Source organism: Ips typographus, linkage group LG12 (genome assembly GCF_016097725.1).
Source record: "Ips typographus isolate SLU linkage group LG12, UJ_Ityp_2.0, whole genome shotgun sequence".
Lineage (NCBI taxonomy): Eukaryota > Metazoa > Arthropoda > Insecta > Coleoptera > Curculionidae > Ips > Ips typographus.
This window is the reverse complement of record NC_138433.1, coordinates 4,140,517-4,165,216: the sequence shown is the minus strand read 5'-3', so window position 1 is coordinate 4,165,216 and position 24,700 is coordinate 4,140,517. Positions and strand designations below refer to the sequence as shown.

The 24,700-nt window shown below is 34.9% G+C and overlaps 2 protein-coding genes, 3 long non-coding RNA genes and 1 pseudogene across 5 annotated transcripts; 4 read left to right on the top strand and 2 right to left on the bottom strand.

Annotated features, from left to right (window-relative positions):
• Positions 1–1,416: 1,416 nt before the first annotated feature.
• LOC145736601 (uncharacterized) lies at positions 1,417–2,030 on the bottom strand. The gene is made up of 2 exons (XR_014180038.1): positions 1,702–2,030; positions 1,417–1,612 (listed from the first exon to the last, which is right to left on the bottom strand). It is a non-coding gene; the product is annotated as an uncharacterized LOC145736601 (long non-coding RNA).
• Positions 2,031–2,599: 569 nt separating this feature from the next.
• On the top strand, positions 2,600–3,269 carry LOC145736599 (uncharacterized). Its single transcript, XR_014180037.1, has 3 exons — positions 2,600–2,816; positions 2,871–3,007; positions 3,070–3,269. It is a non-coding gene; the product is annotated as an uncharacterized LOC145736599 (long non-coding RNA).
• A 2,703-nt stretch (positions 3,270–5,972) lies between these two features.
• LOC145736742 (uncharacterized) lies at positions 5,973–9,143 on the top strand. Its single transcript, XM_081991154.1, has one exon. It carries the CDS (start codon positions 5,973–5,975, stop codon positions 9,141–9,143), a length of 3,171 nt encoding a protein of 1,056 aa, XP_081847280.1.
• Positions 9,144–10,052: 909 nt separating this feature from the next.
• Positions 10,053–11,352, bottom strand: LOC145736316 (uncharacterized). Its single transcript, XM_081990657.1, has 3 exons — positions 11,213–11,352; positions 11,031–11,162; positions 10,053–10,942 (listed from the first exon to the last, which is right to left on the bottom strand). The coding sequence occupies exons 2-3, from the start codon at positions 11,131–11,133 to the stop codon at positions 10,266–10,268; spliced, it is 780 nt and encodes a 259-aa protein (XP_081846783.1). The 5' UTR covers positions 11,134–11,162; positions 11,213–11,352; the 3' UTR covers positions 10,053–10,265.
• A 130-nt stretch (positions 11,353–11,482) lies between these two features.
• LOC145736482 (uncharacterized) lies at positions 11,483–15,851 on the top strand. The gene is made up of 2 exons (XR_014179971.1): positions 11,483–11,793; positions 11,879–15,851. It is a non-coding gene; the product is annotated as an uncharacterized LOC145736482 (long non-coding RNA).
• A 5,154-nt stretch (positions 15,852–21,005) lies between these two features.
• Positions 21,006–23,932, top strand: LOC145736741 (uncharacterized; annotated as a pseudogene).
• Positions 23,933–24,700: the final 768 nt, after the last annotated feature.

Genomic DNA, 24,700 nt, shown 5'->3' with positions numbered 1-24,700 from the left:
GAGGAAACAGCTTAAACTTTATTTGTAGTGTTAAAAAGAGCAAAACCTAAATCTTAAATCATATCAATCTAAATTGTCTACTCATTATGACAACATATAAACTACAAATGCATTAAAAAAAAAAACAAGTACCTAAGTACACTAGGTATAATTTTTTGACAAGTGTGGCACATCATTAGTTTTGGGAGGTCTGTAGCTCCTAAAAAATGAAATAAAAAGTTCAGGTCCGTATTTGAAAAATCGAAGTTGATGATGGTATCTAAAAAACGAAACGTCGGAGCTGAAAACTAAAGCTGTTTTCTTGAAGAGCATAAAAAAGTGCCTCCAGAAGGTGCCATTGATTTTCCAAAATAATCAATAATAAAGTAGTAAAAAAATAAAATAGAAATTTGACTTTTTTGGTTTTCATCAGATATCTCCGGAAGTAATAAAAAAATTTTGCCTCCTTTAACCAAAGCTCTAGCAACTATAGTTTCTGAGATAGCAATGCTAACACCTTGAATTTGTAACACCCTGTATATTTTTGGGTCTGGTGCGATATAGGTGCAACCATATTTTTGTTTTTTTTTTTTTTTTTTGATGAAATTGATGTCATATTGTTTATTTAACTTAGTTCTACCCAAAAACGGGTGGTTGGAGCTGTTTGTTGGGAAAGGAATAGTAAAAAAATGCCTTTGAAAGTGGTCAGGTTACAAAAAGTACATGAAGGGTTTAATAGTTAAATAACTTGAAAATTTGTAAATTAAATAAGTATTTTTAATTTTTACATGCAAAGTGACACTTTACTATCTATAATTACAGTTGACAATGTTAACCTTAGTGTCAGATTAGTACAAGGGGCAATGTTTATTTTTTGTAAATGTATTGAAAAAGATGCATGGTAACCTAGTGCTAACCAGAGTGGCTGATTCATATATGTAGCAATAATTATTAAGATCTCAAAAAGAGAAAAAATATGGAAACTTCCATTTTAACAAATTAAAAATCAATTTTTAGAATGACTTTACTAATTTTGAACAGAAAAACAGTTCTGTTTGACAACATTGCTAGGGTTGTTAGGCACCAAACAAAATGTTCAACAATCAGGCGGGTGGTGCTGGTACCGATCAAAAACAAGTCATTTATGTTTAGTATGGAGAATGCCATAGGAGTTTTTCCTGTGTGAAAGTGATTCATCCACCCTTATTTTGGTAAAAGTAAGTTAAATAAACAATCTGACATGGATTTCATCAAAAAAGAACTAAAAATAAGGTGGCCTCTAAATTGCACCAGAACCATATTTTTCTTAGCTGTTAATTTCATGCTGAAAATTGAATGTAACTACAAACCTTACTTTCATTTAGTATAATTCTAACTTGCTTTAATTTAACGTCTGCATAAACCCACCTTTAATTTAAGTAAAATCAGTTAACTCACCTTAAAACTTACTTTTTTATCCACCATTGTAATGTAGTTGCAAAAATTGCACATGATTTGGCTCTTCAACTTTATTGATATGTTGCACTTCTTGGTGGGTAATATGGGCCTCAAATAGGACAATTTCTTCAAAGAAGTTGTGCTTTCTCATCCAGATGAAAAATGGGAAAGTATTCAGCATATACGGGATAAGATTCTGTAAGATTTGTTAAATTTGTAGTAATGCAGCCATGTTGGTTATACAGGTTATGTATCAATTTGCCACTGTAATCAGTGTTCTCTTACCTGGGCAAGCAGCCGTTGTATCCATTGTGCTTATGCATATCAAAAACTCTACATTTCTACATTTGATTTTAGTGTATAATCTTCGTCAATTATTAGATAATTGTAATATAAATTAAAATAAAGTACAATTATTTTAAGCTGCATGCTGCATGCATGGCAATTTTTTTGACAACACGACAAAAAGCTAGCAATGCATAGTGACAAGCTGACAGCTGACAAGTCGGAAGTTTAAGGCGTATTTTGACGGCAGTACTAACCTGAGTTTTACGTTGTAGTAGCATAGGGCGTCTTTTTTTATCAGAATGAGTTAAAATGAGACAGGCATTGTAAACACTCGCAACACAACAGAAATGACAGATCGAAGATATTCAGCCGAGTTTGGGATAAAGCGATACGCTGTATGACGTCACAGTGGGTGCTCGGGTGTACAATATGCAATTAAAACCCAGGTGGAAGGTTGAAGGGGAGCCAGAGGGAACAGCCGTTGTCCATGGTTTGGGTCTTGTTAACTTTAGGTATCCACGAATTTCGAGTTGTTTCTTTTTTTTTAACATGTAGATTATGGCTTATACACGTATGGTAAATCCAAAACCGACCATAGGAAAACCGTGTAACGGACAGAGAAACATAGATAAATGCATGTGCAGGAAAAATATCAAGTAGGCCAAAATTTGAGCGAGTTGCCAAACGCCTAATAGCGTTTTCGGCTTGTTGCTCTCGGGCAATCGGAGATCGCTCTACTCGCGATCGCTGTGTTCGACTTGGATATGTCGATCAATCCGTTTGCGAGCTGTACGTTCGGCTTGGACTAAACCCGCTCGAAAATCGAATTGCGATCGCTCTCGGCAGCTCCGAATTATTTGACGGAGCGACGAGCCACCATAAGAAATATAACCTAACATTTTCATTTCTGTTTTGGTTGTATGTCGCGTTTGGTGTTTTTGAATATGAATCGGTCTCAGCAAATCCTGCAGATATTAGAATTATTGTCTTCCTCAGAAAGTTCTGATGAAGAAGAATTCATTTCAAAGGTTGTGTGCTATGGTAAAGTTACCCAAAAAATGAAGATACGCAACTACGTGAAAGATGTAGTTGAGAAATACTCAGATGATCAAGTAAGTTGCACTTTAATAATATCTATGCGTTAAAATAACTGTTGATTCTTTCAGTTTAAAGAGCATTTTCGTATAACGAGAGCCACATACAAAAAGCTTGTGAGGTTATTTAAGAGAAGCAGGTTTTTTCCAAAGGGAAGGCATGGTTCAAAAGTGCACAGTGCAGAAACTCATATTCTCTCATTCTTGTGGTTAGTTCCTTATGTTATATGTTGTACTGTATAAAATAACTAACAATTCAAACTCTTTGAAGGATTGCTGGGAATAAAACTGTTTTAAGAAGTGTTGGAGATCGGTTCAATATTAGTTTATCAACTTTACATGTGATCACAAGGCGGGTGATTAATTTTCTGCTTTCAATTGCACCCAATATTATACGTTTTCCTGAAACGGAAGAAGAAAAGAACCAAGTAGCCACAGAATTTGAACAGGTATATCATTCTTATATTTATAATATTGTAATTGTACCGGAGAAACTTGGCAACCATGCCAAAACAGATGCCGGAGACAAAGAAGCGGCTGCGTCGTCGAGACCCGAGACGAAACGTGTGTGTGCTTTTAGAAAGACAGCGTTGTGAGCGGTCGCCTTTCTTTGCGCTCCGCACATTGTCGTGCTATTGCACCATTTTTTGACCAGTTAATGTCAGTTTGTCTTTCAATAAAGTGTAATTCAAGAAAACTAGCGTTTCAGTACGCAACATATGGTCCTTCGTAGCCAAATAACCAGAAAGAAGTGGATTTTAAGAGCTGAAAACTAGTCAAGGCGCAGGCAGAGCGGTAAATCAGCACGGCGCCGGCGTAATTTCAAGTCGAGGTCGACCGACGTCAGGCGCGCAGACAGCCTACTATACGGAGTTTCGGCCGGAGTTTATGAGGCAGTTCGGTGAGTGCGTTCCTTTTTACCACTTTTCCTTATATTATTCCAATTTGTGACGGTACCTGTGCTTGATTTGGTACTGTGGTGTTTAGTAAAAGCTAAGCCAAAAAATTTTGTGGTTGTTTATTTAGTTCTGGCAGGTAATCCAGGTTTTCTTTGCAATGGCCGAGTTAAAGGCATTAAAAGCTCAGAAAAAACAAATTAAATCGTCTTTGACTCGTTTTCAAAAGTTTGTGGACAATCAAATGTCTGATGAAAGTAGTGATTTAGCGCAATTGCGGGTTCGAATGTCTCAAATTAATGATTTGTTACAAAAATTCGAAGAAATTCAAGTTAAAATTTGCATGCTTGTTGATTCAAGTGAAGAATTCGAGTCGGAAATGGACTCGGAAACGGAAACATTTGAAAGTACATACTATTATGCTCTAGGTACGGCAAATAGCATTTTGGAAAGTAACATAGTAAATACAAATATTATTAATAATCCTGTAAATGCAGGTAATGCTTCAGTTGAACAATCTACTGGTTCTAATGAAAGTGTTTCACTGAAGCTTCCTCCTTTAAGCTTACCCAGTTTTAATGGAAATTATAATGATTGGTTGTTTTTCCGAGATAGTTTTGATTCTATCATTAACCAAAATTCTAACTTAGATAAAATTCAGAAATTACATTATTTAAGACTTTCTTTAAAGGGAGATGCTTTGCAAGTTGTGCAAAGTTTAGGTATGTCAGCTGCCAATTATGAAATGGCCTGGGATTTACTTAAAACTAGATATGAAAATAAAGCGTTATTGGTAAGCAATCATGTACGTTCTATATTTAACCTACAAAGTCTGCATGAGGAGTCTCAGGTAGGCATACGTCAGTTATTAGACGGAGTTATACAACATACTCGTGCACTTCAATCTCTAGGTCAACCTGTGATCCATTGGGATACGCTGTTAATATATATAATTAGTAATAAGTTGGATGCAGCATCCAGGCGTGATTGGGAAACGGCGAATAGCAGTAATGAGCTTCCCACATTTAAGCAGTTTCTAGATTTTCTTCAAGAAAAGTGTCGTTTGCTTGAAGCCTTGGGTATGTCTGAAACGTCTAAGCCAACAAGTCGTGGGCGACCAAGAGGTTCGTATACTGCGACAGGTCAAGCATTGAAGTGTAGCTTTTGCAAAAATGATCACCTAATATATAATTGTAAAGATTTTTTAAAACTTAACCCCAAAGATAGATCAGCAGAAGTCATTAAACTAAAATTGTGTTTAAATTGCTTGCGTAGGGGACATCACCTTAAGGATTGTAAATGCCAACCTTGTTCTAAATGTCAAAGGCGACATAATACCTTATTGCATTTCTCAAATACTAGAAACGAAGTGGTTTCTGATCCCCAGGAATGCCCAAGCTCTGAAAATGCTAATGTTTCTAATAACTCTTTACATTCACGCAGAGATGATCATGTCAATACACTATTATCCACTGTATTGGTTCAAGTATCAGATGTCAATGGTCAAATTCATGAATGCAGAGCATTGTTGGACAGTGGGTCAGAATCCAACTTCATTACAGAAGACCTTTGTGATACATTAAAACTTTTAAAACATAGTACCAATATAACAATAAATGGTATAGGTCAGGTCACTTCTAGAATAATTCATAGAGCGTCGGTACAAATGGAATCAAGACTAAACGCGTTCAAGATTAATATTCCTTGCTTAGTAATAAAACGCATTACTAATAACATACCTCATGTTTCTTTTGATGCCAGCAAGCTGAATATTCCTAAAAATTGCTTTCTTGCTGATCCTAATTTTAACGAATCAGGTAATATTCAAATTTTGATTGGCGCCCAAATTTTCTGGGATCTTCTTTGCGCAGGTCAAATTAAATTGGGAAATGACTTGCCAACTCTACAGAAAACTCATTTTGGATGGGTGATATCTGGACCTTTGCCTTTACGATCTCATTCACTTTTGTGTAATTTATCATTGTCAGATTTGGATAATTCTTTATCAAAATTTTGGGAGATAGAAGATTACCCCAGAACAAAAACCTTATCAACTGAAGAACAATTATGTGAAAATCATTTTGTTTCTACCACCAAACGTTCTATTGAAGGGCGATTTATCGTACAGCTGCCTTTCAAGGAATCATTGGACTGTTTAGGGTACACTAAAGATAAAGCTTTGAAACGTTTCTATAGTATAGAAAGAAAACTGCATAAAAATGTTGATTTATATAATGAATATAAGTCATTTATTGACGAATATTTGCAGCTAGGTCACATGTCATTAGCTGACAGTGATGAACAGGGTGATTATTACTTGCCCCATCATGATGTTTATAAGGAATCCAGCACAACCACTCGATTGAGAGTTGTGTTCGATGCCTCCGCCAAAAGTTCTACTGGTAAATCACTGAATGACATCATGATGGTAGGGCCAACCATACAGGACGATATATTCTCCATTATATTGCGGTTCAGACTGCATGATATTGTTGCCACTGCCGATATTGCCAAAATGTATCGGCAGGTGCTAGTCGATGAGTCTCAACAAAGGTTGCAAAAGATATTATGGCGTGATCATCCTTCAGATTTAATTCAAGCTTATAAACTACACACTGTCACTTATGGGACAGCAGCAGCTGCTTTCCTAGCGATAAGATGCCTTTCGCAACTTGCATTTGAATGCAAAGATACACATCCAAAAACGAGTGAACTGATTTTGAAAAACTTTTACGTCGACGACTTATTATTTGGTGGAAATAGTGTTGACGAGGTCTTGGAGATGAAGAATGATGTAATCAACATCTTGAAGAAAGGTGGTTTTGAGCTTCGAAAATGGAACTCGAACGATAGACGAATATTAGAGAATACTTCTGAAACTCAAGCCAACTTTAACATCAACACAGGAGATAACCATTCGGCCGCGACTTTGGGTCTGCGTTGGTTATCAGAAAGTGATGAATTTAGCTTTAAAGTCGGTTCATACAATTCTGAGCGAGTCACAAAACGAACCATTTTATCGGCTACCGCTCAATTGTTTGACCCATTGGGACTTTTAAGTCCAGCAATAATAATTCCGAAGATGATTTTACAAAGACTGTGGCAGAGAGGAGTTCAGTGGGACGAGTCTATTCCATTGGATTTGCACACTCAATGGCTTACTTTTCGTCAAGATTTAAATAATATTAATAATTTGTCAATTACTAGGCAAGCTACATGCAAACAAAAGGTTTACACGGAGTTCCATGGGTTTGCAGACGCTTCCGAGCTTGGATACGGCGCTTGTTTATATTTGAGAACTATAGACAAGGATGATAAGATTTCTAGCAGACTTTTATGCTCTAAAAGTAGAGTTGCTCCTTTGAAGACGCAAACTATACCACGGCTCGAGTTGTGCGCAGCGGTATTGCTTGCAGAGATTGCCGATAAGTCTAGGATTGCACTTAATCTAGTGCCTAATAAAACTTACTATTATAGTGATTCAAAAATTGTATTGTCATGGATTAGATCTCCTTCGAACAATTGGAAGACGTCCGTTTCTAATCGAGTATCCAGAATTCAAGAATTAACTGACCCTAAGGAATGGAATTATGTGCACACCTCCCAAAATCCTGCAGATGCGATTTCCAGAGGTATGAGTCCGAAAGCTCTTTTGGAACATGATCTGTGGTGGTTTGGCCCTTCATGGCTTGCTCAACGTGAGCAGTGTTGGCCAAGATATGACACAGTCTTACTTGACGAACTTCCTGATAAAAAGGCCAAAGCAATTACCATTTCATCGTTAGCTGTGACCTGTGATACAGATTTTAATTTATTTGAAAGATTCTCTTCGTTTTCTAAACTACTTAGGGTAACAGCATTTATGTTACGATTTATTCACAATTCAAGTTTGAGACGTGAATTTAAATCAAACCGACGAGTCGGGCATTTACAATCTCTTGAACTCAGACAATCTTTAGAACGTTTAGTGTCTATAGTACAAAGAACATCATTTTGCAATGAATATGATTGTCTTGGTTCAGATAGGGCATTGCATCCGAAAAGCAAACTTTTACCCTTAAACCCCTTTTTTGATGGACGGGTTATAAGAGTAGGTGGACGGCTTGGTCGATCCAATTATCGGTTCGACAAAATTCATCCAATAATTTTGCCGGCTAAACACAATTTTACTAAGCTTCTTTTTAAGTATGAACACCTCAGGCTCCTACATGCTCCGCCCAATTTATTGCTGTCCTCGATCAGAGAAAGGTTTTGGCCAATATCTGGGCGAAACCTAGCGCGAAAAACTGTACACGATTGCCTAAAATGTTTTAGATTTGCTGCCCAAGGTCAGAAATATTTGATGGCTGACTTGCCCGAAACTCGATTAACCCCTTCGAGGCCATTTTTAATTTCAGGATGTGATTATGCTGGTCCATTTCTAATCAAGGACCGAAAAACTAGAAATTTCAAGTTGACTAAATGCTATATTTGCCTATTCATTTGTTTCGTCACTAAGGCCATCCACCTCGAATTGGTGTCTGATCTTACGACGGAGGCATTCTTAGCTGCATTGCGGAGATTCTTCTCTAGGCGTGGACTTTCTAAATCGATTTATTCCGATAATGGAACAACCTTTCAGGGTGCAAAGTCGGAACTTGCACGTTTTTTAAAAAATAATTCTCGTGATTTTATATTGGAACTAAATAATCAATTTGTGGATTGGAATTTTATTCCTCCCCGTGCACCGCACTTCGGCGGACTTTGGGAAGCGGGGGTAAAATCCGTGAAACATCACTTAAAAAGAGTCATAGGGGAAACTCCACTTACGTTTGAGCAATTAACCACAGTACTATGTCAGGTGGAGGCCTGTCTCAATTCCAGACCTCTTTCCCCTCTATCCTGTGATCCTTCCGATATGCAACCCCTAACTCCAGCGCACTTTTTGATTGGAGAACCGTTGTTAAGTATGCCCGAAGATGACCTCACTTATGTGAAGAAAAACCGCCTATCACATTACCAACATTGTCAGCAAATAGCTCAACATTTCTGGAAGCGCTGGATGAAAGAATATGTGGGTGAGCTCCAGACTAGATGCAAGTGGAAAACATCAATGCCACAACTACTTAAGTTAGACAAGCTGGTCCTCGTGAAGGAAGATAATACCCCTCCGTTGAAATGGAAGCTCGGACGAGTGGTAAAACTGTGCTATGGAGCGGACGACGTCGTAAGAGCTGCCGTCATTAGGACTTCCAATGGACTTTTCAAGAGGCCAGCTACCAAGCTCTGTGTTTTACCTGAGGAAAGTCAGCCGTCAGATGTTGAAAGACTGGAGGCTTTCAAGGTGGGCGGCGATGTACCGGAGAAACTTGGCAACCATGCCAAAACAGATGCCGGAGACAAAGAAGCGGCTGCGTCGTCGAGACCCGAGACGAAACGTGTGTGTGCTTTTAGAAAGACAGCGTTGTGAGCGGTCGCCTTTCTTTGCGCTCCGCACATTGTCGTGCTATTGCACCATTTTTTGACCAGTTAATGTCAGTTTGTCTTTCAATAAAGTGTAATTCAAGAAAACTAGCGTTTCAGTACGCAACAGTAATAGAGTTCTAACACAGTATAGCTGTACTGTGGTTCTAACTAACCTCTTCTATGACTTCAAATCAGATATCTGGATTTCCTGGAGTAGTAGGCTGCATTGATGGAACTTACATCAATATAAGGACCCCAGCCAACAAACTGAGGTCAACTTACACCAACAGGCATGACATGCAGTCCATGACTCTACAGGGAATTTGTGATAGCCGACGTCGTTTTCTAGACGTATTTACCGGTGTTCCATCAAAAATTCATGATGCGAGGATTTTTAGACTCTCATTTATTTCTTCCAAAGTGAATAGTTTAGGTCCTCAATTCCATGTTTTGGGCGATAGTGCCTATCCATTATCGGAAAATCTTCTGACTCCTTATAGGGACTATGGGAACTTAACCCCAAGTCAGAAAACCTATAATTACAAATTCTCAGCTACAAGAGTGAGAATTGAAAACGCATTCGGTATGTTGAAAGGGCGGTTTCGACAGTTGATGAAACTGGAATATCACTCTGTCAGAAAATTGGCTTCATTTATAATTGCCTGTTGTGTCTTACACAATGCCTGTATAGATAATGGTGATTTGTTTCAAGAGGAGCCATGTTCTGAAGATATAGGTCAAGAAAATTATGCACCTGAAGTTCATGGCAATAGAGAGCAGGGAATGATTAAAAGGGATAATATTGCTGTGTTACTCTCAAATAGGGAATAATTCCTTTACATTTCAATGAATATATAGATGAATTATATTTAATGGGTTTCATTTTTTATTCCTTTTAAAAACAAAAACTATGATTATTTTACTTTTTATTATAAAACAGGTGAGTATTAAAAATATATCAAAAATAAAATTTTATAAACTCAAAACGTAAAAACTACAAAACCAAACATAAACAAATATTCTTATAAAAAATTAAACTCTACATACTACAGTCTTAAAAAAATGCAGGACTAGAAATGTTAAAAAAACAGGTAATACATTCTCTTTTGAAAAGTCAGCTTAGTACTTAGTCCTTTTTCTCAGACCCAAAAAGTTCTTTAATAAGCTTTAACTTCTCTTGATGTCTCCTTTCTTTATTTTGTTCCTTTTCATCATGTAGTTCCTTCAAGAATTTAATCATTTCTTTTTCATTTGTGGAAGATTTTCTTTTATTAACTTTTATTGTAGGATTACTAGAGATATTTTTTAATAATTCTTCTTTATTACCACTAATTAAAATCTCTGGTTGGATGCTATCATCAATTGACTGAATTTTTTCTATTTCAGTAGCAAAAGGGACTTCAACTCTAACTTCTCCAGAAGTTCTGTTATTTCCAATAGCATTCACTTTTCTTTTTATTATTGTTTTGTACCTGGTCTCACACTGACCAGGAGTTCTTACCAGATTCATGTGTAATTTTATTTCATCACTAATCTTTTGCCACATAGTTTTTTTGTTTCTAAATTTTTTTAGAGGTCCAACTAAAGGTAAGTATTCATGATATAAATCCAATAGTAACTTTGTTTCGCTATCCCCCCATTCGAATTTTACATCTTTTTGTTGGTACAATAGATCCGTCGTTTTCTGACTTGTTTCTTTCATGCTACTATTGGATGGACAAAAATTTGCTTCACTTAAAGATAAAGATAACTTATTGTTATCTTCCAATAATGATTGGTCTATGTACAGTATTTTATCAATGCCTACAATAAAATGAGATTTAAAAATTGAGTAATACAAAAGTAGCAAGAATATGTTATAACATTATTCAAATAAGTAAAAGATTCCTACCATTCTCCGTCACTTCACATAAAAGATTATTGTCTTGGGAGATAGGTTGGCCGTCAGCCCCTAAAATAATTCTATTTACATAGAGTGTTTCTTGTTTTTCCATTATAGCTGAATAAAACAGAGCTGAAATTTCTACAAAAAAACACTAAAAAGTTTTGAATATTTATTTTCTGAATATTTACCGCGCAAAGTGACACATGACAGATCTCGATCGCATGTTTCCCATGTTCGCGTTGCTGCATTGACTCTGAAATAAATCACTCCAGATTGCAGCGCGGTTGACCGAAATCAAATCTCTGACGTCACAAATCGCTTGTCGAGCGATCGCAGATCAATCTAAAAGCCGTAAGCCGAAAACGCTATAAGTATCTAATACCGTCGACAAAACCAATTTTGTTGTTGGATTGTTCCTAATTTATTTCCATTCATTTGGATAATCTGTCATCGGTCAGCGAGCTGTATTTAGTCCGATTTCTGTCTATTTGTTTAACAATTTGAATGAAATTATTTATTTTTCATTTAGCAGTCGAATTGCTATAGCGCTACCACACCTCCCTATATTTCATCTGTCATCTGCGATTAAAATCTAACCTCAATTGTCAAATTAAAAGTAAACAAGAAATCATTTACAGTGACAGGCATATTAATACCAGAATGGACTCCTATTAGTCCAATTATTGTAAGATTTTAGGAAAACATGAACAAATAACACTATTTACACAATAGTAAGAGTTCCTCTAGTTGGTGGCCTTCTCAATTTAAGGTAGGAAACTCCCCCCAGACAATTCGTCAGTGAGAGAATAGCAGGAGACTCCCCTAGTGTAGTGTTATTAAAAAGTTATTTTTAGGTAGTAAAGCCGATTTCCTACCTTAGCCATACAACATCGCAACTTTTATTGAGTCTAGAGTCCAGTTACCAACAAAGCCACATTTAAGGAACCAGCTAACAAATGGGGTGTACAGTATTCTGTTGTTATTAGCAAAGTTACTTAGTTGAATGACAATGATATAATAAGGTGTGAAACATCTAAAAGCTTCAGTTCACTAGACAATATACAAGCTATCTGATCCAGTGTTCAGGTTGTGTTCAATCAATTTGCCAAAAGATATAATACTTAGATCAGTGCTCCATTTTAATTAAATTGTAAACAATTTTATGGTTGCTGAGCAATTTTTTGTGTGACAAGCAAGTTCATCCCCCAACTTGGTTGCTGTAAAATGAAGTGTAAAGTTGGCTAATGACTGTGCTTTTTAATTTACAGTTGTAGTTTCAGATCATGCACACAGGGTTGTAACACAGAATTCATTCTCCCACTATCTGTATTGCTAAGGAATGCAACCAAGGATGTACAGGGTGATTGATTGAATTTTGACCACCCCCTTAACTTCCATAATTTTGATTTTAGCAAAAAATGTTAAATACAAAACTAGTAGATATTTAGGTCTACTTTATTTTTAGATAAACAGTTATTACACAGGGTGTCCCTAATTTGAGTAACAAACCAAACTTATGTTTTTTTAAATACGATGACCCTCTTTTTATCCGATATTTGAATTCTACGTCAAATTCTAGGCCTAATTGATGTAAAATGTCTGTATCGATATTCAACTGTTTCCCCACCAGCGTCCTTGATTGGTTGAATTTTGACCACCCTCTTAACTTTCTTAATTTTGATTTTAGCAAAAAACGTTAATTACAAAACTAGTAGATATTTAGGTCTACTTTATTCTTAGATAAACAGTTATTATACAGGGTGTCCTAAATTTTAGTAACGAACCAAACTTATGTTTTTTTAAACACAATGACCAACTTTTTATCCGATATTTGCATTCTACGTCAAATTTTAGGAATTGATGTAAAATTTCTGTATCGATATTCAACTGTTTCCGCAGCATCTGTTACTTTAACAATGTTTCCTCGACTATGTGATTAAGAGTTAATTTAGTTACTCAAATTTGGGGCAACCTGTATAATAACTGTTTATCTAAGAGTAAAAGTAGACCCAAATATCTATAACTGTTGCTACAACTAGTTTTTTTACTAAAATCAAAAATACGGAAGTTAAGGGGGTGGTTAAAATTCAATCAATCAAGGACGCTGCTGCGGAAACATTTGAATATCGATACAGACATTTTACATCAATTAGGCTTAAAATTTGACGTTGAATTAAAATATCGATTAAAAAGTTGGTCATTGTATTTAAAAAAATCATGTTTGGTTTGCTACTTAAATTTGGGACACCCTGTATAATAACTCTTTATCTAAGAGTAAAGTAGACCTAAATATCTACTAGTTTTGTATTTAACGTTTTTTGCTAAAATCAAAATTAAAGAAGTTAAGAGGGTGGTCAAAATTCAATCAATCAAGGACGCTGCTGCGGGAACAGTTGAATATCGATACAGACATTTTACATCAATTAGGCCTAGAATTTGACGTAGAATTCAAATATCGGATAAAAAGTTGGTCATTCTATTTAAAAAAACATAAGTTTGGTTTGTTACTCAAATTTGGGACACCCTGTAGAATAACTGTTTATCTAAAAATAAAGTAGACCTAAATATCTTCTAGTTGATGATTCACCCTGTACAAGGTGATTGATTGAATTTTGACCACCCCCTTAACTTCCATAATTTTGATTTTAGCAAAAAACGTTAAATACAAAACTAGTAGATATTTAGGTCTACTTTATTCTTAGATGAACAGTTAATATACAGGGTGTCCCAAATTTGAGTAACGAACCAAACTTATGTTTTTTTTAAATACAATGACCAACTTTTTATGTGATATTTGAATTCTACGTCAAATTCTAGACCTAACTGATGTAAAATGTCTGTATCGATATTCAACTGTTTCCGAAGCAGCATCTGTTACTTTAACAATGTTGACTCGACTATGTGATTAAGGGTTAATTTAGTTACTCAAATTTGGGACACCCTGTATAATAACTGCTTATCTAAGAATAAAGTAGAATTAAATATCTACATCTAAATTGATACAACAAGTTTTTTTACTAAAATCAAAAATAAGGAAGTTAAGGGGGTGTCCAGAATTCAATCAATCAAGGACGCTGCTGCGGAAACAGTTGAATATCGATATAGACATTTTACATCAGTTAGGCCTAGAATTTGACGTAGAATTCAAATATCGATTAAAAAGTTGATCATTGTATTTAAAAAAACATAAGTTTGTTTCGTTACTCAAATTTAGGACACCCTGTATAATAACTGTTTATCTAAGAATAAAGTAGATCTAAATGTCTACTAGTTTTGTATTTAACGTTTTTTGCTAAAATCAAATTTAAGGAAGTTAAGGGGGTGGTCAAAATTCAATCAATCACCCTGTACTTAATAACTATTATATCAAGTCTATGATTATATCAGTTCATAAAATAATGTAATATGGTTATTTGTAAGTATAATAGTGTGTTTTATCATAGGAAATACAATAACAAAAAGTTTTCAATCAACGTATCTATCTGCCACTGTAACCAAAGTGAAGGTGCAGACACACATGCTCATAAAAAGGCCTGCTTCTTAGCATATGCCAAGAATCATTGTACCCTTCAGCTGTTCACATTTCCTAGCAATAGGCATGCCTGCTTTAAGTAGACACTATGTACTTTATGGCTTGCTCATAAGCAACCGATCTTCAGATGTGCCAAAAGCATGCCCCCCTTCACCTATGCTCCAGATAGTAGGTATACTAAAAAATCTAAATACGTATTGCTATTTTATGAGCATGATATTTGTAGCAAACCATGTCCACACATGCTGCTCCACACAAGTAGCAATTGGTCAGTAATAATGTATGTATGTAATACTAATGACATGCTTTTGTGTTTTTATTGAACATGTTTGTCTGCACCTCTATTCTTAGAGTTTAGTTGATTCCTTATGATTATGAATAAAATACATAGTTAATATTTTACATAGCAAATAGGTGTTATCAAATAATAATATGGTCTAGGGGTTTTACCTTTAGGCATATTTTGGTCAAAGTATTAACTTGAGTTTTAAGCTGTAGGAGTAACATAGCATATCTCATTATATCAGAACAAGTTAAAATAAAGTAGTCAAGATAGACAATGTACACAAATGCCAACATTTTTTTTTGTTATAACCTACTTAAAAATTAAATTGGTTTCATCGAGAATATTTTTGACCTTCTAATGAATGGAAACATACACTTCTATTTTGTTTAAAAACATGCTGTTTAGTATAACTAAAGGAACTTGTGTTGACAATCTACAGTATAATGTAAAACCCACCATGTTTATAACATACAAGAGGAGAATCAAAGGGCAGTTTTATAAAAATAAATGTTACTTAATATTTTTCTTAATTTCCTTCTATTGATGTTACTGATGTAAGAAAGTTATGGAATGCTACTAAATATTTAATTTAACATTATTGAACTGTCTTTAAGTAAAAATCTGTTCTTTTAAATAGTATGTATGTAAATAAATTTATTAAAATTGTTTGTAAAAGTGTTGGTTTTTTTAAAAAGGCCACAAAATTTTAAATTTTATTTTGTAGCAGGATTCTCTCAAAATTTCAAAAATCTAGACTAGGCTAGTTTGGTACAATTAATTGAATTATTAATACATTATCATTTAGACCACTTATCTTAATAGTATTCTATTAGTTCTTTAGTACGCAAACTCGAAATCATAGTCATTATAAAACAATTATGGATAATCAAAAATTCTGAACGCAGCCTGTCAAAAGTATTCGGCCCAACTCAAAAATCAACGCGGGCTTATTTTCAAATGACATGCCGTTTATCCTTTGTTTTTCAAATAAACATTTAGTATTTGCAAATTGAAGTTTCTTGTTCTGTTTTATTACGTCCTTATACACTACCTATTACACTATTATTATACAGTGTGACCCATTTAGAATGGAAACACCCCTATAAAATTTTAGGTTATTAACCGATTTCAATGATTTTTTTTTTGAAATAATTAGGAATGAAATGTCTATTACGGGAGAAAATTTTAAATATTTATTTCAGTTTTCAGGTCATATGACGATACTTTTTCTTGATAGAAAATGGAGAATTTTTATTAGCGATTTTTTTATTGAAAAAATTACTACGCCACTGGATCTATAGTGCTTTCAAATAGCTGTGACCAAAATTTCATGAAAATCCATTCATTAATAACAAAGTTATGACAAATTAAAATTCAAAAATCCTCTAAGCTAACGGTCACAAAAGAACACCCTGCATCAACTGTTGCCATAGAAATGGTGTTACTATTTTACTATTTACTTGTTTATTATTAATTATTAATTGATTAATTTCTAAAAAAAAAAAAAAATAAAAAAAAAAATAAATAAAAAAATTTGGTCACAGCTATTTGAAAGCACTATAGATTCAGTGGCGTAGTAATTTTTTCAATAAAAAAATCGCTAATAAACATTCTCCATTTTCTATCAAGAAAAAGTATCGTAATATGACCTGAAAACTGAAATAAATATTTAAAATTTTCTCCCGTAATAGACATTTCATTCCTAATTATTTCAAAAAAAAAATCATTTAAATCGGTTAATAACCTAAAATTTTATAGGGGTGTTTCCATTCTAAATGGGTCACACTGTACTTTTTACATTAGTGAATATTTATTAATTAGATAAGTGAAATAAATTACCTAATTAACGGTTTGCGCCCCAGATAAAGGTAAGGCTTAAAATGCTTTTAAAATTACATTTTTGGCAACATTTTTTGAGAGAGAGAACGAGTACAAATTATTAAATGGTACTATTCTGGTGGTACAGTGGAGGAAATTATCGGAAGATTCATATTTATGTTTGAAAATCGACCTGTGCCAGCGAGTACGACAATTAAAGATATGGTCTATAGATTTGAAAATACTGGGTGTACGCAAAACTGTACCAAATGTAGAGATCACGATTTTCCGCAGCCTCCCGAAGGTATCCGTCATCCTCGAAATGAAAATCAAGAGCAGCGCGAAACGGCAGTTTACAGTTTGGCAGAAGTCAACTTCCCATGTAATAGTACTGCTATTACTGCGGAGCTTGTCATTGCACGAACTACTGTGCGAAATATTTTAAAACGGAACAAGTACCGGTGCTATAAGTTACGCACAACACAAGAAATATTTCCGGAAGACTGCGAAAAACGAATGTTGTTTTGTGAAGACATTATTGAAAGGTCTAACCAAGACAACACTTTCATAGCTAATATTTTATTTACCGATGAGTCCTCTTTTTCCTTGCATGGTCATCACAATCCGTCCGTTACTGTGGCTTATTCAAGGGAAAATAGGCATATAAGCGTACCTATTCGGACTCAATATCCGCAAAAGGTCAATGTTTGGGCTGGCATTTTAAACAATCATATTATAGGATCTTTTTTTATTGATGGAAACTTAAATGCCAATAAGTATTTAAACCTTTTAAGAGAGAACGTGCTACCAGCTGTACATAATCTGAACATTAACTTGCAGGAAATCTGGTTCCAGCAAGACGGTTAGTAGGTACAAGCATTTTTGCACCAAACATTTCCAAATCGTCTGATTTGCAGAAATGGTACTGTCAATTGGCCTCCTCGATCGCCCGACCTCGCCCCAAATGACTTCTTTCTTTGGGGGCATGTAACCCAAAAACTTTACGGTCATCGTCATATGAGGGCTGAGGATTTAGGCCAATTGCGACAGAAAATAGTTGAAATACTAGGTTCTATTTCTAATCAAACTTTCATTAACGTGCGTCAGGAATTTTATGACAGGTTAGGCTACTGCTTGGCTAAAGCAGGAGATTTATTTGAGAACGAAATCAAATAAATGTTACGTTATTATTATTCTCTTACCTATCATTCCTTTCGAGTTTTCTGCTGTTCTTGCCACTTCTGCATAAACAATTTGTTATAAGCGTCCCTAAAGAAAGAAATCTGGTGCTCAAATCTGGCATACTGGCCAGTTAACAGTACCATCACGCCAATCCACCGTAAGAAAAAAAGAATGAGTTGGACAGCCGCCATGTTAATACCAACACATTGTCATTCGTCGATTTAAATTTATTTCTTTATTTTCTTCGTTCTCTCTTAAGAAGTAGCGTATTTTGTCGCGTTAATATTTCCATCAATAAAAAAGACCAATATTATCGCCCACAATGTCACACCAAACATTAACCATTCAAGGTAGGGACCTTTATTTTTCAAAAAAGACAAAAATAATAAAATGTTCTTGCGAAGCGAAGCAACGACAATTTAAGTTTTTTTTTTGAAAAACGTACATTCATCATACACATAGGGTCAACTGACCAGTCAGTGAACTTCACCTAGTAAATGAACAAAATCCCACATTTTAGCCAAAAACAAGAACTCCTTACAAAATATTATATTCCTCTCTTTCTCTAATGCTAACTGCGCATATCAACTACGCCGTTCATTTATTGGAATTTCAAACAAGTGCAACCAGTGTTGCCAGACCTACTGTTTTAACAGTAGATTTACTGTTTTAACCTTCAACCTTCTGTTCTACTGTTTCCATGATAAAATCTACTGAAAAAATTACTGAGTACAACATGCGGAAAAAAGTGGTATTCTTCCCTCTCTACTACGATTTTACCATCAAAAGTCCAAAGAATAGCTAATAAGTAATAATATAATAATTATTACCAACCGGCGGCGATGTTTACAAATTTTTTAGGCCATTGACCACCACTGCCATCTATGATGTATACTCGATAAAACAATGACGTTAATAGGCAATCTGGTCCCCGTAGTTGATTGTGTATCCTGTATTTTTTTACTGTTTACATCATTTTACACGTACCGAACGTTTAGTGACTAAGCTTGGTTTTGTTAAAAACGTCTAACGATTTGTTTTAGAAATAGCCCAGCCGAAGATGAGCAGGTACTTAACTTTTGTAAATTTTAATGTTAGTCCCTACTTAAATTGTAAAATATTTCTAGTTCCGAGGATGGTTTGTCAGGTGGGGAAGGGCCGTCTACTAGCAAAACCCCTGCAAAAAGAGCAAAGTATTATCAGAAATACAGACGCGATTGGGAAAAAGATGTAGAATTGGCAGGTTGGCTAAGACAAGGAAAAACAACACGGGGGCATTTTGCACTGTCTGCAATAAAGCTATTAATATCGGTTCCACTGGCAAACAAATCTTGTTGCGACATAAAGAAAGTGCTGTTCACTTAAAATTATCAAAATCTGCCAAGAAACAGCCCACGTTAACTTCCATGAGTAGTTTTAAAAAGACAAGTTCGCTTGAAGAAGCAGTTAAGAAAGCCGATATACATTTGGCCGCCTATGTTGCTGAACATAACATATCATATAATGCAATAGATCATTTGCCCCGACTCAGAGATTGCCAAGCAAATTCAGTGTGGCCGTACCAAATGCTCAACAATTGTTAAAAACGTAATTGGTAAACAGAATGAGTTGGACGTTAGGAGTATTTTACAAACCAAAAAGTTTTCAATAATCATTGATGAGTCGACAGATAGGTCATGTACAGTGGCGGCTCCTCAATAAGTGCACATGTGCACGTGCACTCCCAAATTTTGAGTCCAAAAATGCATGTTTTTATTATAAATCTTATAATGATTGAAATAATTTTCTATTAATACCAAGTATTAATCTTGGAAATAAATAAGCTTTTATTAATAAATAAACGAAATCTGGACGAATTACGGATCACCGCCGCCACCGTGCACCGTGTGCCGTGGTAAAATCAAGTGCACAGCTCATGGGTATAGTAAATCTGATTGGTCGAACTTCCGCCGTCCGCCCCCTCTGTACCCCGCGACTGTCTAGAGTCAGTCGATGTTTTAAGCTGGCCCGTGTGCACAATTAGATCGTGCACTCGGGGTTTTTCTTATCAGTCACGTGTTATTTTTCTTCGCGACTTTTTAAAATGCTTCCAGTATTTCCTAACGTTAGTGTGCAATATTTGAAAACAATTACATATTTTAAAATTGTAGGAATTTTGGGCGTGGTCTCAAAAAATTTTTCGCCTGCGGCGCTAATTGACCCTTGTTTTGTGCACTACCCTTCAAATTTACTACGAGCCGCCACTGGTCATGTACAAAGCATTTGGCGATAGTTTGTAGGTATTTCGATGATGAAAGTAAAAGGTAACTGTTTTATCAGATTTTTAGATTACTTTTAAGTAATAACAATTTTAGGATTTGCGACACCTTTCTAACACTAATACCTATGAAGGACGCTAGGGCACAAGATATTTATGGAAATATTATTAGCTATTTTCTGAACAAAAAAATACCATATAAAGAAAATCTAATTGGCTTTGCCTCAGATGGTGCAAGTGTGATGACAGGCAAGTACAATTCTGTGATGAGCCGATTTAAAGAAGAAGTGCCGAACATATTCTTAATGCGTTGCATCTGTCATAGTTTTCATCTATGTGCCTCGGCTGCATGTGAAAAATTACCTAGAGGGGTTGAAGATATAGTTAGGGACACATACAACTTTTTCTCCAACAGTCCTAAACGAATTGAATCTCTGAAAGAGTTTCAGAACTTCACAAATACAAAAATTCATAAATTACTTCATCCTTCACAAACTAGTTGGTTATCTTTGGAAAGTGCTGTGGTAAGATTATTAGAGCAATATGATTCTTTAATTTTATTTTTCACAGATACGTTGTTTACCGAGCGACTTCTGACGGCAGAAGCAATTTTAACTCGATTGAAAGATCCACTAACAAAATGTTTTCTAGAATTTCTGGAGTTTGTATTACCGTTCTTCAATAATATGAACAAAGAAATGCAATCTTCTAATCCAAAAATACACAAAATGCATGCAAATTTATCTAGTATTTATAAAACATTATTAGAGTGCTTCATAAAAAGAGAGGTAATTCTTACGACACCGATAGAAAAAATAAATTTTAAAAATCCACATAATTATCACCAGTTAACAGACGTTTATTTGGGCGCTAAAGTGGCTTTATCTGAGAAAAATTTAACCAGTGAGCAAAAACACATTCTGCGTACACGTTGTTTGGATTTTTTTGTCGAAAGTTGCGTTCAAATTAATTTAAGATTTGATTTTAGTAACGATATTTTCAAAAACTTAGCGATTATAGATCCGATTAATGTAATAGCTGGTAATACCCCTAGTATTGTTCCCTTAGCACAGCACTTTCCGAATATAATTAGGGACTCGGAAATACAGACACTAGATAATGAATGGCGTTTACTACGTAATACAACGATCGGTTTAGATCATTCAGCCAGTATAGAACACTTTTGGGTTACTGTTAAGAATAAGTGCTTTGGAGACAACTCTCCTATGTTTTTAAATCTTTCAAATTTTGTATTAAATTTATTGTGCTTACCTCACTCTTCTGCTAATGTTGAGAGACTTTTTTCGCAAGTCAACTTATTAAAAACTGACTTACGGAATAAGTTATCCACAAGTAGCATTATAGGGTTGCTGCATAGTAAAAGTTTTTTGTCGAGGTCAAATAAAAACTCGTGTTTCAATTTCGACAGTAAAGATTTAATCAAGTGGCACAACTCGAAAATGTACAAAAAAGAATCCGAGCTGACGGACTCGGAATCAGAATTAGAATAATTTTTTGGTTAAGTATTTTTTACTTCCTACGTTTTAATTTTACATTAAGTTTAGCATAAATGTGAGAATTTATTTTTTGTTGATATATTTTTGTGTTATTTTTAAAACTGAGTATTTAATAAATAATCTACTGTTCATATACATCAATCTACTGTTTTTTTTTACGCCGTTCTACTGTTCGGTGAAATAAGTATCTGGCAACACTGAGTGCAACAGTGATATGTAAAATCTCGAGCGACGAGGTGGTGGCACTGCGTGATTCCTGTGGACGCCATATTTGTTAGCGGTGAGTAAAAAACATGTGCTAACCAAAACTTATTTTAAAACTTTAAAATTCAATAAAACCATCTGCTGTAGCTTTGTTAACACTCTATATACATTTAGCAAGTATCTTTTCATCCAGGGAAATTAATATTGCATACATTTATTTTAATAATTTCTATGTACAATTAATAGACCGACGAAATCATCAAAAGCTAAAGAATGAACATTGTGTTCATTTACTGGGTTTTGGCGCAATTTTCAGAAACATTGTAAAATGAGCCTTATAGTAAGCTAATATTCGTAGGCAAGTTCCTTATTTAGATACTTTTAGTCTAGTCATGTAAAATCCAGTTATTGAACGCCATAATAACCTGTTCATTAAGTGGTGTTCATTCATTAGGTGTGTTGGTTTTTCGCTTCAATAATGAAAAGTGGGAACCTATTTAATATTTGATTACTAATTTCACTCACATCTTTTCAGATGGCAGCCAAATATTTACGTTTTAAATACTCTGAGGAAGACTTAGCCAATGCACTTGCTGAAATTAACTCTGGAAGCATCACCTTAAACAAAGCGTCTTCAAAGTATTTAATCCCGAAATCAACACTTCATAACAAAATAACTGGTAAAGTTCCTAACGCACGAAAAATGGGCCCTTCGCCAATTTTAACTTATTCGGAGGAAGAACGAATCAAGAAATGGATTTTGGATAAAGCCAAGTTAGGATTTCCTATGCACCCGAATGAAGTAAAAGACTCAGTTCAAAAGGTTTTAAAGATTGCGTCTAGACCAAACCCATTTCTTGATGACAGACCAGGAGATAAATGGTTGAAACTATTTTTACAACGGCATCCTGAAATATCAAAGCGAAACACGGAAATAATTTCTAAGAGCCGGGCTTCAGTAACAGAAACTGCAATTAGCCAATGGTTTTCCGAGCTAAAAAAGTTTATTGACGATAAAAATATAATGGACATGATGACCGATCCAAACAGAATATATAATGCAGATGAGACTGGCATGCGAACATGTATGAAATCAGGATTAGTTTTGGGCCCGAGGAGCAGTTTTAAAAACCTTTACGAAATAGCATCTGGGAACGAAAAGGAATCTATAACCGTGCTATGTAATTATAGTGTAGCAGGCGTTGCCGTTCCGCCAATGATCGTCTTTCCATATAAAAGAATACCAAAAGAGCTGTCGTTGTCCGTTCCAGCAGAATGGGCTATTGGCAGATCCGACTCGGGATGGATGACCTCAGCAACATTTTTCGAGTATATTGCAAATGTATATTTATATATGTATTTTTCCTTGGCTGTTAAGAGTGAGAATTGTTTTTTCCGGTTATTTTATTCATAGACGAACATAAGTCTCACTACAACATGGAGCTGCACGAGTTCTGTATAGAGAAGGGAATAATTCTCTATTGTTTATACCCTAACTCAACTCATATCTTGCAATCCTGCGACGTCAGTATTTTTCGACCCCTTAAGGCAGAATGGAAAAAAGTGTGTCGAGAACACAAACAGAGTTCAAATACGCATATTACACGTCATAATTTTAGTTTGCTTTTTAAAAAAGCATTTGATAATGCTTGTAAGGTCACCACAATTACAAATGGATTTAAGATTTGTGGTTTGTTTCCACTCAACCCGGATGCGGTAGATTACACCAAGTGTATATCTACAAGGCGCAAAGAAATCTTTGGGCTTGAAAATAAAGCTACAAATCAAGATTATGACTCTTGCCTTAAAGTGTTGGAAGAGTTTTTAGAGAAAGATAAAATTAACGAGTATGAAAATAGACTTAATGATTGTGAACAAGAAGACATATACTTATTTTGGAGACTTTGTAAACAAAAGGCAGGACAAGAACAAGCCCCCATCACTGATGAATCGAATCGAGATACATATTTACCCAACTTATACAAAGATCCTTTAAATGAGTCATTTATAAATGACCTACCTTTAGAAATAAATGGAATTGTATATACACCAGTTCCAATAAGCCCTCTAAATAATACTTATGGTACTATAGAAGAAGATGTTCTACTTTAAAACATCTGCACGGATGTCATAGGACTTAACCCCAACAGAGCCTCAATCGAGCCTGATCTAGATGCTGTTAATAAAAAACTAAAAGTCAACAATGATGTAAATACTCAAAACTGTGATAGTACTAATGTCTGCAGGGAATTTCTAGATGATGTTCAGAATAAGATATTTGATACAATCGATAATGTTCGCACTGTACCTGAAGAGGCATTTGATAAGACTGACACAAAATGTGATACTAAATGTAAGGTTAATATAATTTCAAATAATGTTATAGGAAATGCTCAAGAAACTGTACTTAATAACCTCTGGAATGAACATCTATATTGGCCACAACAAGAAAACAAACCAAAGAACAAAGTTAACAGTCGTGTGATAATGCCATTTGCCATAACTTCCGATAAATGGGCCCAGTATCATAAGGAACAAGAAATGAAGAAAAATTTAAAATGTGAAGAAGTAAAAAAGAGGAAAGTTGAAAGAGAGGAAAAGAAAAACCAAAAAGAAAAAAGTGGTAATATTAAAAACGCAAAAAATAGTCGAAAACGTAAAATGGAAAACATTTCAAAAAATGAGTCTACAACGCTGCAAACAAAAAAAAGAAGAGAAACAAGACAACTTTCTGAAATAAATAAGTGTGAAACAACAACTTTGGGCGAACAAGGAATAATAGGACAATTGAATCAAGGACTTCAAAATAGCGACAATGGCGATATTAATCGGAAATCTAAGAAGCAGAAGTCGGCTGCAACCAAAATATTTATTATCAAT